The sequence below is a fragment of the Mustela putorius genome, unplaced genomic scaffold (assembly GCF_011764305.1).
Source record: "Mustela putorius furo isolate JIRA1106 unplaced genomic scaffold, ASM1176430v1.1 tig00003850_pilon_pilon_pilon, whole genome shotgun sequence".
Classification (NCBI taxonomy): Eukaryota; Metazoa; Chordata; class Mammalia; order Carnivora; family Mustelidae; genus Mustela; species Mustela putorius.
Window position 1 is genome coordinate 11,524,544 of NW_025422002.1, and position 12,524 is coordinate 11,537,067.

Below are 12,524 nucleotides of genomic sequence, written 5' to 3' on the forward strand. Positions count from 1 at the left end.
GATTTAGGTTCAGGTCATGATCTCAGTGTCGTAAGACTAAGCCCCACGTCAGGCTCCATGCCCAGCATGCTTAAGATCCTTTCTCTCTCTCTCTCCCCCTGCCCCTTTCTGACTACCCCCCCCAAAAAAAACAGCTGAGGCTTAAAGGATTTGACTGATTTGCCTTAGCTACAGTCATGTAGCAAGGGGCAGTACTCAGAATAGTCTGTGCAAACTATGTTTTTAAAAGCTTGGATGCTGGTGTTTTTATCTCCCAGGGAAAAGGAAGTCTCAAATAAAGATATTCTGTGTTTCCTGAAAGGATAGTTATATGTTTGAATCTGTATTGAATAAAATATGAATCTGTCTGTTTGCATTAAAGACAGGAAATGTGTCTACACAAAAAGCTTCAGTGTTAAGAATAAGAAAATTTCACATAGAGAAGGTAGCAAAAAGGAGTACTCTTGGAATAATGCAGTAATTATCTGATAGTACTAGAGTAGAATTCATTTTCAGAGATTTTTCTTGAGCACAGATGAAGGCTAATTAATTGTCCTTCCATATAGGAAATAGAAAAAAAGTTGTGGTGCAATAGTACAGTGGAATGCCATTCAGCCACTACTGACAGAGGTTGTAGAAAGACATTTATTGGTATAGAAGACAGTTAACAACAGAATAAGAGCTATAAAACAGTATTTATAGCACTGTCTCATTTTCATTTCATAATAAAAATTATACTAAAATTATATAATTGTATAAAAGTTGTGGTAAAAATATACTTATGCAAAGATAAAATTAAGGGGGATTATATACCAGGGTGTTAATGCTGATTTTTTCTGGATGGTGGACTTCTAGGCCTTTCCTTCCTGCTTGCCTGCCTTCCTTCTGCCTTCCTGACTTTCTATCTTTTGTTTCCTTTCTTTTCCTTTCTCTGAGTAAGGGTTAAGCTTCTGCTTTGTGTCTAATATTATATTGAGCATTGTAGTAAAATAAATAGAATTGTTTGGCCTGGCCCCATTCTCATGGAACTTAGTGGATCTAGAGTAACTAAAATTCTACTGTGTTTTTATTTATTTAACCCAAAACTATACCTATAAAGGGAACCTGTTGGTTGATTTATGGTTCTCTCCCAGCCATCTTTCCTCTGTCCCTCCCTTTCTCCCTCCTTTCACACACCAACCCATCCACCCTCACTCCCTCCTTCCGTCTCTCCTTCCCACCCACTCATCCATCCATCCATCTTTTCATTATTCAACATGCATTCACTAAGTATCTGGTATGTATACATGAATTGATCATGGGGAAATGAAAAAGATATTCCATGCTCTCCAGATGCTCATTGTCTTCTTTTCTTTGAAATAAACTTTTTATTTTGGAATAACTTTAGATTTATTAAAAAACTAAAACTACAGCGCGGAGAGAGAATTCCCATACACTCTCACCCAGTTTCAGTTTTCTCTGATGTTATCCATAGTACCTGAGAAAGCAACATTGGTGGATTACTCTTACCTAAACTCTGGACTTTATTCTCCTTTTCACCAGTTTTTCCCACAATGGCTTCCTTCTGTTCCAGGAGCCATTCTAGGAGACTACATTGCATTGTGTTGTCATGACTCCTTGGTCTCCCCTGGTCAGTAGTAATTCCTCAGACTTTCCTTGTTTTTGATGACCTTAATAGTTTTGAAGAGTACTGGACAGTTATTTTGATAGAATGTTCCTTAATTTGCATTTGTCTGATGATTCCCTATGATTAGACCAGGATTATGGGTTTTTGGGAAGAACTCTGCCAAGGGTGAGCTGCCCTAGTCATTACATCATATCTCAGGTGCCTGATATGCACACGGCATCCATGATGATGTTAAACTTGATCATGTGGTTAAGGTAGTCTTTGCCAGGTTTGTTTTTTGTGAAGTTACTGTTTGTTCTTTGGGAGTAGGTCACTGAGTCTAGCCCACTCTCCAGGAGAAGGGTTAAGCTCTATTCCTAGAAAGGGCAGTATATTGTTTGGAAATCTTCTATAAGGAAGACTTGCCTCTTCACCTTCTTACTTTTATTTATCCCATCATTTATTTATATCAGTATGGATTCACAGGTATTTATTTTATACCTTTGGATTATAATCCAGTCCTGCATTATTTATTTGCATTGTTCAGATTGTTCTAGCCTTGACCATCAAATGCTGTTTCAGTTGGTTCTGGTGTCCCCTTGGCATGGCTCCATGCTTTTGTTTGTTGAGCACTTACTTTCTGGTATACAAGATGCTGCAGGCTCATCTTGTATTTTCCCCGCCTCAGCCCTAGACTTAGCCATGTGTTCAAGGAGCCCTGATTCCTTTTATTGGAGAATGGTATTTAGAAATTAAGATCTGGGTGCTGCGTACTCATTGTCTTTTGCAAGGAAGAAGAAAAAGTAAAAAATGGTATGTATGATCTACAAATTTCTGTGAAAGCACAGCAGAGTGACTATTCCCACCAAAGGGAGTCTTCACTGAAGAAATGGTGTTTGAAGTTGGATAGAGTTTTCTAGACAGAGGTCAGTGCTGAGGGAGTTTGAGGGGATGGAGTGGAAGGAAATACATATTAACAATATCAAGAGCATCTGACTTTTTAAAAAAAATTTTATTTATTTATTTGACAGAGAAAGAAAGAGCACAAGTAGGCAGAGAGAGAGGGGAAGCAGGCTCCCTGCTGAGCAGAGAGCCCGATGTGGCACTCAATCCCAGGACCTTGAGATCATGTCCTGAGCCAAAAGCAGAGGCTTAACCCACTAAGCCACCCAGGCACCCCCAGAGCATCTGACTTTTTCATTTGATCTGACTGTAGGCTTGTAATGGTAGTGGCCCCTCTTTGATTTTTTTTGTTACATAAACATTAGTAGTTTTCACAGGTTGTGGCTCTTTATGAGAGGATGTTCTCTATGTGAGCCCTGACAGTTGACTGTCTTCCCTCCCCGTTACTTTCCCTGCAATCTTTCTTACTTCTGAATGTATCTAGTTCCTACTATGCCAAGCCTACTGCAAGGTGTGGAGGCTCAGAGAAGAATTCGATAGCCTCTCCATCTAGAAGCCCTGTGGTCTGGCGTGAGATCCTTTTGCTTTCTTCTCTACTCTCTAGCCCTTCAAGTGTCTAATTGTTAATGCTTTTGCAGAATAGCATAAAAGGGAAGAGGAATTGTTAGCAGTGTCTGTACTGTGAACCTGACATGACACTTGACTCACTCAAAACATCTTTTCTCTTTACAGATAACAATTGGTGTATATGATCCCTGTAACTTAGCCCAGCATCCTGGATGGCCTTTGAGGAATCTTTTGGTCCTAGCAGCGCACCGATGGTATTTACATGTGTGTGTCTGTGTCTGTCTGTCTCTGTCACTCTATTTTTGACACTGTGTATGCCTCTGTCTGTGTCTCTTTTATTTCCAATGCATTTTTTCATTTCTGGTGTAGAAACCAGATAATAAATTAATTCATCAGTCATGATCCAGTTTCCATCAGTGGGAGCCCCTAAGCAGGTATGTTGCAGAGCTGCAGACTGACTATATTGCACCAAAGACATTTCAGAGTAGGGCAGAGTGAGCAGCCAGATGTCCCAAGCTGGAAATTCCAGCCCCTCCCTCCAGCTGTCTGAGCTGTCAGCCTCACATAGGATTTTCTTACTGCTGCTATCTTCCTTTTCTTCTAGCCCTAAAATAATGAAAACAGAGGGTATCTAAGAGGTCAATATACATTTAAAAAGATGCTCAACATCATTAGTCATCATGGACATAAAATATGATGAGATTCTACTCAGTAATAGAGATAATGAGGTACCATGCTAAGATACTACTACATGCCTACCAGATGACTTGAAAAAGATGACAGCACCAGGTGTTGTCAAAGATGTGAGTCAGTTGGAACCCTCAAACTGCTCAAAAATGGGCAGCATCCACCAAAGTGAAAACTATCTCTGGCTCAACAGTTTCTTTCCCAGGTAGATAATGCATAGAAATGTATGCTTAGAAGCAACACACACATGCAGGGATGCTTACAGCAGCATTATTCTTTATAATCAAACACCGGGAATAACCCAGATGTCCTTCAACAGTAAAATGGTCGATAAATTGTGGCATATTCATTGTGATGGAATGTGATGTTGTCATAAATCTGAGTGAACTGCTGATGTTCATGTCAACACAGATGCCATGAGGTTCAGTGGAAATAATCCAGCCCTTAAGAGAATAGGCCCTCTGATTCCTTCTCTGTAAAGATCAGAGCAGGAAAAACCCAGAAATAGACTTAGACATTAGAGTAGTAGTTACTCTTAAAGGGGCTGGCCAGTGACTGGGAGAGGCAGGAGATAGGCTCCTTTATGTTTAGGATTTGTGTACTTGTCTTCATATCTGTTTTACTTACATAAAAATGCTTTTAAAAAAATGAAGATGGTTAATTATAGATTGTCGCCAGAGGGAGAATTGTTACACTTGCTTACCCAGGTAGTGTGTCTGAGTACACATAGGCTTGCTAACTATTTCTAACTGAGGTGCTATTTCATAAAATATGAGTTCAGAGGGAGAAGGGGGGCCAGGAGAACCCGTGAATGTCTTAGAGTTTCTTTTAATGTCTTGTAAGCTTTATTCCCCCCTGTATTTTAGATGGATTTGTCAGAGTTATTTATTTATTTAATGCGATTGTTACATAAAATCCATTTAGAAATCAGAGCCAATTCATTGTTCGGTCTCTAAGCATTTGGACAAAAAAAAGCATATGTGAATGTGTTCAAAATCTCTCAGAGGTTAAGGCCATGCCCCAAGAGTTCAGTGAGGCATAATTAACAATGTATTGAATACTCTCCAACTGGTTTTGCTGAAGCTCTTATGTGAGCTCTTTCTTTTCCCTCCTTTAAAAAAAAAAAAAATGAATTAATTCAAACCTGGGGCCTGACATCAAGGAGTAGCAGTTTCCAGTCTGTTGAAGTCCTCTGCTTCCGGGACCGCACCATGCAGGGGGTGAGAGACATTGCTCACAGCATCGTCTTCGAAGTGAAGCTTCCAGAAATGGCATTTAGCCCAGGTAATTTGCCGGTCTTTGAGAATGCATATAATTATCATTTATCAGGAACTGAAGCAAGTTTAACTTTCCTTTCATTCCCTTCACAATGGCAGCAGAAGATAGAGAAAAGTACAGCGCCTACCTCTTTGCCCATGGGAACACTTCCCTTGAACAGAGGGCACGCTCTGCTATTCAGAAAGGAACAAAGGCAAAGATGGTCCTCAGGAAATTTCCTTCAGGCCTTTGTTTTTTCCCTCCAGTCTTGAAGATTCTCCCCCCACCACCTAGCTTTTGTTTCATATAAAATCTTTATTCCTGAACTTTCTTACAGGAAGAACAAAATACTATACTTACATATTTATTTGTTGTGTAAAGTTATGTGATCTTTCTCTCCATATAGTAAATCAGTCAGCAAAAGTGCCATTTCTCCTTCCACATTTAATATTCTTCACTAGATCCTGAATGGTAGACATCAGCTATTATCTCCAGTTCATAAGTTAGGAAACTTGGGCTCATGGATATTTTATAGATGTGTGTGTGTGTGTGTGTGTGTGTGTATACATTTATGTATTTTTATACATGTTACAAAGATAGAATACATACTCAAATCCAAGTAAAATAAAGATAATACTTACCTCATGGAGTCTCCCTTAGGACGAATGTGTGTCCTGTATAAAAACAAAACACTATCTGGCTTATTATAGGCATTTAGTAAATGCTAATTTATGTTAATTTCCTATTTAAACAAAGCCCAGCATTCTCCAAAATGATCGCTCAGATTTCTATGACTTACATGCTTTCCAGGGTACCTTTATACATAATTGTTTAATTTGCTTTTCGCCACATCTACATTGTTCCACGACAGCACTTTGTTTTCTTTCTTCTGGGGGTCCTGTGCCTCAGAGAGAGAGAGAGAATGTGTGTGTGTTGGGGAGGGCACTGTTAGCTTCTCTTCTGAGATGTCATTTCTATAATGATGTCAGAAGGTTTCAGGATTGGCTCTGAGGGCATTTTATCGGTGATTCTTTGCCATTGCACTGATAAATGTCTTAAATAGATTTCCTGGATAAATTTACAGTGGATTCAGCTTAGGCAAAGAAGGGTATAGGTTGTAAATTGAGAGCCTTAAGAAATCCACAGCTTTCCTGCTGTCTTTAGATCCATGCATTTGATTTAGCACCCTCTTCTGGCACCTTCTGAAATAGCTTCCATGTGCTATTAACTGAGGTGCCATACCTGCGTGTTATTAAGCCACAGTTGTAGATAGTTCTAGAGGAATGGGTGAGTTACCTAACAAGCGATATGTGCCTGGTCTGTGCCTGGGAGGCCACCAGGTGCCTTCCGCACTTCTTCACTCACTTAATCCTGCCAGCTGTCCTTCAGAGGAAGCACTTTTTTTTTTCCATTTTTATGATAAAGTCATTGTATGATTCTTCCTTCACAGTTCCGATGATCTCGCTGATGCTTGGTGAAGCTGGCAAAGCCTGGAAGCATTGTACATTTCCTTTTGAAAAAGGTGTTTCCTATCACCCAATAAATACCTTCAACATATCTTTTTTTTAAAAGATTTTATTTATTTATTTGACAGAGAACACAAGTAAGCAGAGCAGCAGGCAGAGGGAGAGAGAGAAGCAGGCTCTCTGCTGAGCACGAAGCCCGAAGTAGGGCTCAATCCCAGGACCCTGGAACCATAATCTGAGCTGAAGGCAGCTGCTTAACCAACTGAGTCACCCAGGCACCCCAATATATCTTCTTTATACTTGATATCGAGTGTAGATTATTTAGTTTAGGAAAGGCCAATTTTCTTTTTTTCATGTAAATTAATGTTTTCCCTCTTAGCTCTAAATAAAACTTTAAATAAATTTTTGTAAAGAGTTATTCTGTATCATAGTATGAAATGAAGGCTATTGATATGGTAGTATTTTTTATTATTTCGAAGACAGTCCAAAATTGCAATGACAATGGCATAAGAAGTACAATTTTAATCATCTTTTGCTCCTTGTGGTGCAAGGAGCCCACTGTCCATTGTTGATACAAAACTGTACTGGCAGCCAGGGGAAGGAGACAGTAGACTCTGCTGTGAGTGGGACATTCTTCATCTTAATTCTTGTCCTTGATGTTCTCCTCCTGCTTGTTCAGCTGTGGGAAAGCAAGACCTGATTTTCTCCTAAAAAATATTTTTCTATTATTTGGGGCATGGCTTATGGATACAGTTTATATAGAGGCAGATAGGACTGACTAAATACTATTGATGGATTAAATATATTTTTCCATTGTTAATAAGCTATATCTAATATATATATATAGGTAATACATCTATATCTAGATATATCTAATATATCTAGTTTTATATATATTTCTTAGAAATGGCTGTGACATTTTGAGTACAGAGATGTTTTCATTTGAAATGAAATTTTGTTTTTATCTATGACTTCTTATCTGTAACAGGAGAAAACTTAGGCCAGAGTTGTTAGTTACAGTACTAAACTGTTCTGAAGTTCTTTCAGGTTTTTGGCTATATGTTAGAGAGGTATTTTTTTAATTTAATGTAAGTGTAGTTAAGGAAAACAAACAAAATATGAATTTAGTAACATGTCTGAACTCCTTTTCCTAGAAAAAAAGAATTTTGAACTCTTAACCTCTGTAAGAACTCCTCTTTTATAGCAGTTTAACTTTGTTACATTTAAAAAAAAAAAAATGGACCACTTCAGAGTGCCTGAGTTAAAATGGGAAGGGACATTCGTTTTCTGGCTTCTTACTGTGAATGATGTCTCCAGCTACAGTGGGGCCCAAGTAGCTTTCGAGGATAACTGGCCCCAAGGTTTTCCAATGGTCATTCTATCCCAGAAAGGAAAGAGTGCATTAAGAAAATCTACACCTTCTAGGTCCCATAATTATATTGAGCAATACTATTTTAAAAAACAGAGGTCAAAAGCTAAAAAGTTACCAAGGAAAGAAAAATAGAAGTGTTGGCAGCAATCTAAAAGTAGGAGAATTGGGGCACCTGGGTGGCTCAGTGGGTTAAAACCTCTGCCTTTGGCTCAGGTCATGATCCCAGGGTCCTGGGATCAAGCCCCGCATCGGGCTCTCTGCTCGGCAGGGAGCCTGTTTCCTCCTCTCTCTCTCTGCCTGCCTCTCTGCCTACTTGTGATCTGTCAAATAAATAAATAAATAAATAAAATCTTTAAAAGTAGGAGAATGGCCAAGAACACCAACATACAAATTAGAAACATACAATTCTTCCCAGCAGTCCTATACATTTTTAAGTCAGGGAGTTCCTGTTCCTTCAGAGAATGTTACTTAAGGCAGACATTGGAGGGGATGCTAGCAGCATAGATGTGGTCAAGTGAATTCCCTATTAAGGAGTTGAGGTTTTAGTGTGAATTTCAGGTATTTGGTGAGAATGGGAGAGTGACAAAGGTCCTAAGATATGAGGAGTGTAAGAGAGGCCCCCATTAGCAGGTTTCCACCAAGGAAGTCAGATTACCATTAAGGTGAGAAAGTAGCAGGAGCTTTCTAGAAAGCAAGCGAGACACTTAAGAGATTTTCTAATAGTAGAATAGAGCAACCACAGGACCCTTATCCTCTCAGAGCATCACACAGAGCACACTTTGAGAACTGGAATTAAAGTTCTGAGGCACCCATAGCAGAGAGTAAGAGAGGTTAGTGGAGAAGAGAAAAGTCAGGAAAGGGGAAGGTCTGAATGGATAAGGATAAACTTAAAGGAGAGGGCCGCTTAACAGAGGAATAGGCCAGGTGCTCAGTGACAGGCTTGGGAGGCTGAGCAGAGGGACATGGTAAGGATGAGAAACAGAAAGGAGGAACTGAATGCAGAGTTTGAAAGCCTGGTGGGAACTTCAGTGGAAAAGTGTAGTCACACTGGCTGGTCTTCCTTGGTAAGAGAGCCCTGCACAGGGTTATACATAGCCCAGAGGGGATCGTCTTATTTTGAGCAACTTCCAGGAACTGGGGAAGTGGAGGCTACTCAGATGAAAATCGAGGGTTATTTCAGAAGCCCTTCTACAGAAAAACCATGCCCGGGTCTGGTGGTCTCTCCGCAAGGGTGTGGGTAGTTGGGGCAGATGGCCAGCCACTTAGCAAGTACGTGCAAGTTCAAGCCCTGGAGCCTCTGTGAGAAAGAAGTGAACTGAAAGCTTATTAATGTTTGGCCCTCTTGCTACTTTACTTACTTGTTTTTATTTTTCCTTCCTTCATTCAACTCCCTATTTTATTTGCTTTAAGATTGTCCCAAAGCAGTTGGATGGGAAAAAAACCAGAAAGGCGGCATGGGACCGAGGATGGTGAACCTCAGTGAATGTATGGACCCCAAAAGGTATATTTTGGAAGCTGTTTTCTCCAATGGGGCTGTTTGTCACCAGGACACACAGAAGGTTCCGTCAGACCAACCACATCACTCAGGGCAGCGCAGGGGCTGCTTTTTATAATGACAAGTGTTACTCCAGTCGTTGCTGCCTGACTTGATTTAATTGTGGTTGTGAAAACTAAATATCACCAATGGAGATTTGGAAGAGCACACAGTTCATCTACTCTTCTAGACATTATAAATTTTGTTCTTGCTTTGAGCTGAGACACTCAAACCTAGTTAGTTACAGGTACCTACTACCTTTTAGTCCTTTATTCATGGTCCTTTGATTTTTCCTATTAGCCTACATTGAAGGACATTGTGAGAAATATTTAATGGAAACTAATGTTGTATTTAAGGGATGATATAAGTGCACCCTTTTTTGAGGGGATGTGGAAAATATTTCTTGTTTTCAGTATTAGGGAAAATTTCCTCTTAAGTAGTTGTGGGTTTTTTTGTTTGTTTTGTTTTACTTTTTAAATTTATAGTTACAATGACTCCTGTAAGTGGCCATGTCTGCATTTTCCCCTTGGCTGCTAGGGGCTCAGTATCAAATTCATGGCCTATCACTAGCAGTGGCAGTAGTCTACGGTGGCACAAATTGTATGCCATTTCTCCTTCCTATTGCCCTAAAGCTTCATCTTATTTTCCCTTTGATCCCATTTTGCTCAGGATTTGTTCCTCAGTTTCTTATTCAGATGCTTTCTACCTTTTTAGGATAAGATGGGGCATAAATGAGTGACTGAATGAATAAATAATTCTGTCATTTTCTAGGTTAGCTGAGTCATCAGTGGATTTAAATCTCAAATTGATGTTTTGGAGATTGGTCCCTACTTTGGACTTAGACAAGATTGTGTCTGCCAAGTGTCTGCTGCTTGGAGCTGGCACCTTGGGCTGTAATGTAGCTAGGACATTGATGGTAAGTTTATGGGGGCCAAATGGTACCTCTGAAGCTGTGGCTTCTTTTCTTATTTTGCTATACCGTATTGCCTTCTACCTCCCAGATTTCCTTTCCCTCCTTCCCTTTCTTTTTCCCTACCTCTCTCCCTTCCTTTTTCTTTTCTCAGTTATCTTTTTAACAATGTAAGGCACTCATACTTTTATTACAAAGTAGAAACAGAAAGTCTTTGTCCACCTTCATCTCAAGTCCCATTTCCCAGAATTAAGAAGACTTACTAGATTAGTACACAATATCACATTCCTTGAACTTTTCATAGGCAGATGCAAACATATAGAGGGACATTTGTCATCTTTGCTGCCATTTGTTTATATTTATAAAAATTGGATCATAGTATACTGTCTGTAATAGGTTTTTATTCTTAACTTTATAGAAAGGTAATTGTGGTTCTCTGTGTGTTCTGTATAATGTATACTTAGTGACCATGTCCTCGATTTTTTCCAACTTCAGCATATTTTTTTGAGATGCTGTTGAAATGAACATTTTTATATCTTTACATATGTCTAGGATTATTTCTTTAGGAAAAAAGCCCTATAAGTAGAATTGTTATTTTAGAGAGAATGTATGTGTGTATGCACCTGTGTGTATACTCACATGCACTTAAATGTACAATATATACTATGTACAATATATTTATATGGGGTTTTTTCCCAAGCTTAATTACCTTCCAGAAACATTTTACTATGTTGTACTTTTAGAAACTTGTACAAAACAGAGCTTTTTAATTTGCATTTCTTTTATTAGTGAGAGTAAATATTTAATTTCATTTGCTTCGTAAATTTTCTTTTATTCATCTAAATTTTCAAATTAATTGACACAAAATACATATGGTATTCTCTTAGCATCTTTTAAGACTCTCTTTGTCTCTTTTTTTAAAGATTTTATTTATTTGGGGCACCTGGGTGGCTCAGGGGGTTAAGACTCTGCCTTCGGGTCAGGTCATGATCTCAGGGTCCTGGGACTGAGCCCCGCATCGGGCTCTCTGCTCAGCAGGGAGCCTGCTTCCTCCTCTCTCTCTGCCTGCGTCTCTGCCTACATGTAATCTGTCAAATAAATAAACAAAATCTTTAAAATTAAAAAAAAAGATTTTATTTATTTATTTGACAGACAGATCACAAGTAGGCAGAGAGAGAAGGGAGGAAGCAGGTTCCCTGCTGAGTAGAGAGCCCTATACTGGCTCAATCCCAGGACCTTGAGATCATGACCTGACCCAAAGGCAGAGGCATTAACCCACTGATCCACCCAGGCACCCCAAGACTCTCTTTGTCTTTTTAAAAAATCTTTCCTCATCCCTAAGGTTGCATGTTTATGTTTTCTCTTTTTTTCTCTTATTCAGACTTGCTAGAGAGGCGTGTCTATTTTATCAGTCTTTTTGGAGGACTAAGTACTTGATTTATTTATTAGTTCTATAGTTTTTGCTCTCGTTTTGCTTTGCTTTCAGATTCATTAATAATTACTTTTATCTTCATTAATATCTTCCTGTTTTGTGGAATTTATTTTATTGTTCTTTACCTGGCTTCCAGAATTAGGTGCTTAGGTTTTCTTAACATTTTTAAAAATTATAAAGTCAGTGGAAAGCTACTGTAGAAAATTTGTAAAGTGTCAAAAGTTATAAAGCAGGAAAAGAAGACACCCATTTTCCTACCAGTTTTTCACTTATTTCCTTCAATGTTTGTTAAATATATATTTAAAAAATCTTATTTATAATAATTCCCCTTGCTTTCATATATTAACATTGTAACACTTTCTCATGTAATTAAAAATGATGCCTGTCAGGCATTTTTAATGACTATAGAATATGCCTTCTTAAATGATGAAATATACTGTTCTGAGACATTCCCCTAGTGGTAGATGGTAACATTGTTTCCAGTATTTTACAACTGTAAATTATGTTGTGGAACATTTTTGTTAATATTTCCGGTTACTTCCTCGGATAAATTGCTGGAAGCATTTACTGAGGATAGATTGCTGCAAATAGACCAGAAGATAGGAACATTTGAAAGATTCTAGAAACATATTGCTAAATTGTTTTCCAGAAAAATTACATCATTTTACATTCTCATCCAGTACAATAGCTTTTCATCACCACATCCTCACCAGCATCAAGTGTTACAGTTTTCTTTAATCTTGGCAGGTTAGCCATTTAAACTGTGTAGCATTCCAAAAACCCAGAAGCAAATACCCGCCTGCAGGTGGCT

General features: G+C 38.7%; 1 protein-coding gene across 9 annotated transcripts in view; it reads left to right on the plus strand.

Annotated features, from left to right (window-relative positions):
• Positions 1-12,524, plus strand: part of ATG7 (autophagy related 7) — a 243,773-nt gene that overhangs the window by 39,055 nt on the left and 192,194 nt on the right. For all 9 annotated transcript variants that reach the window (XM_004738540.3, XM_004738542.3, XM_013054599.2 and 6 more), the window contains 4 exons: positions 3,221-3,309; positions 4,905-5,026; positions 9,248-9,338; positions 10,143-10,287. In XM_004738540.3, coding sequence (XP_004738597.2) covers positions 3,221-3,309; positions 4,905-5,026; positions 9,248-9,338; positions 10,143-10,287 — 447 coding nt within the window. The remainder of the gene's footprint in view (positions 1-3,220; positions 3,310-4,904; positions 5,027-9,247; positions 9,339-10,142; positions 10,288-12,524) is intronic.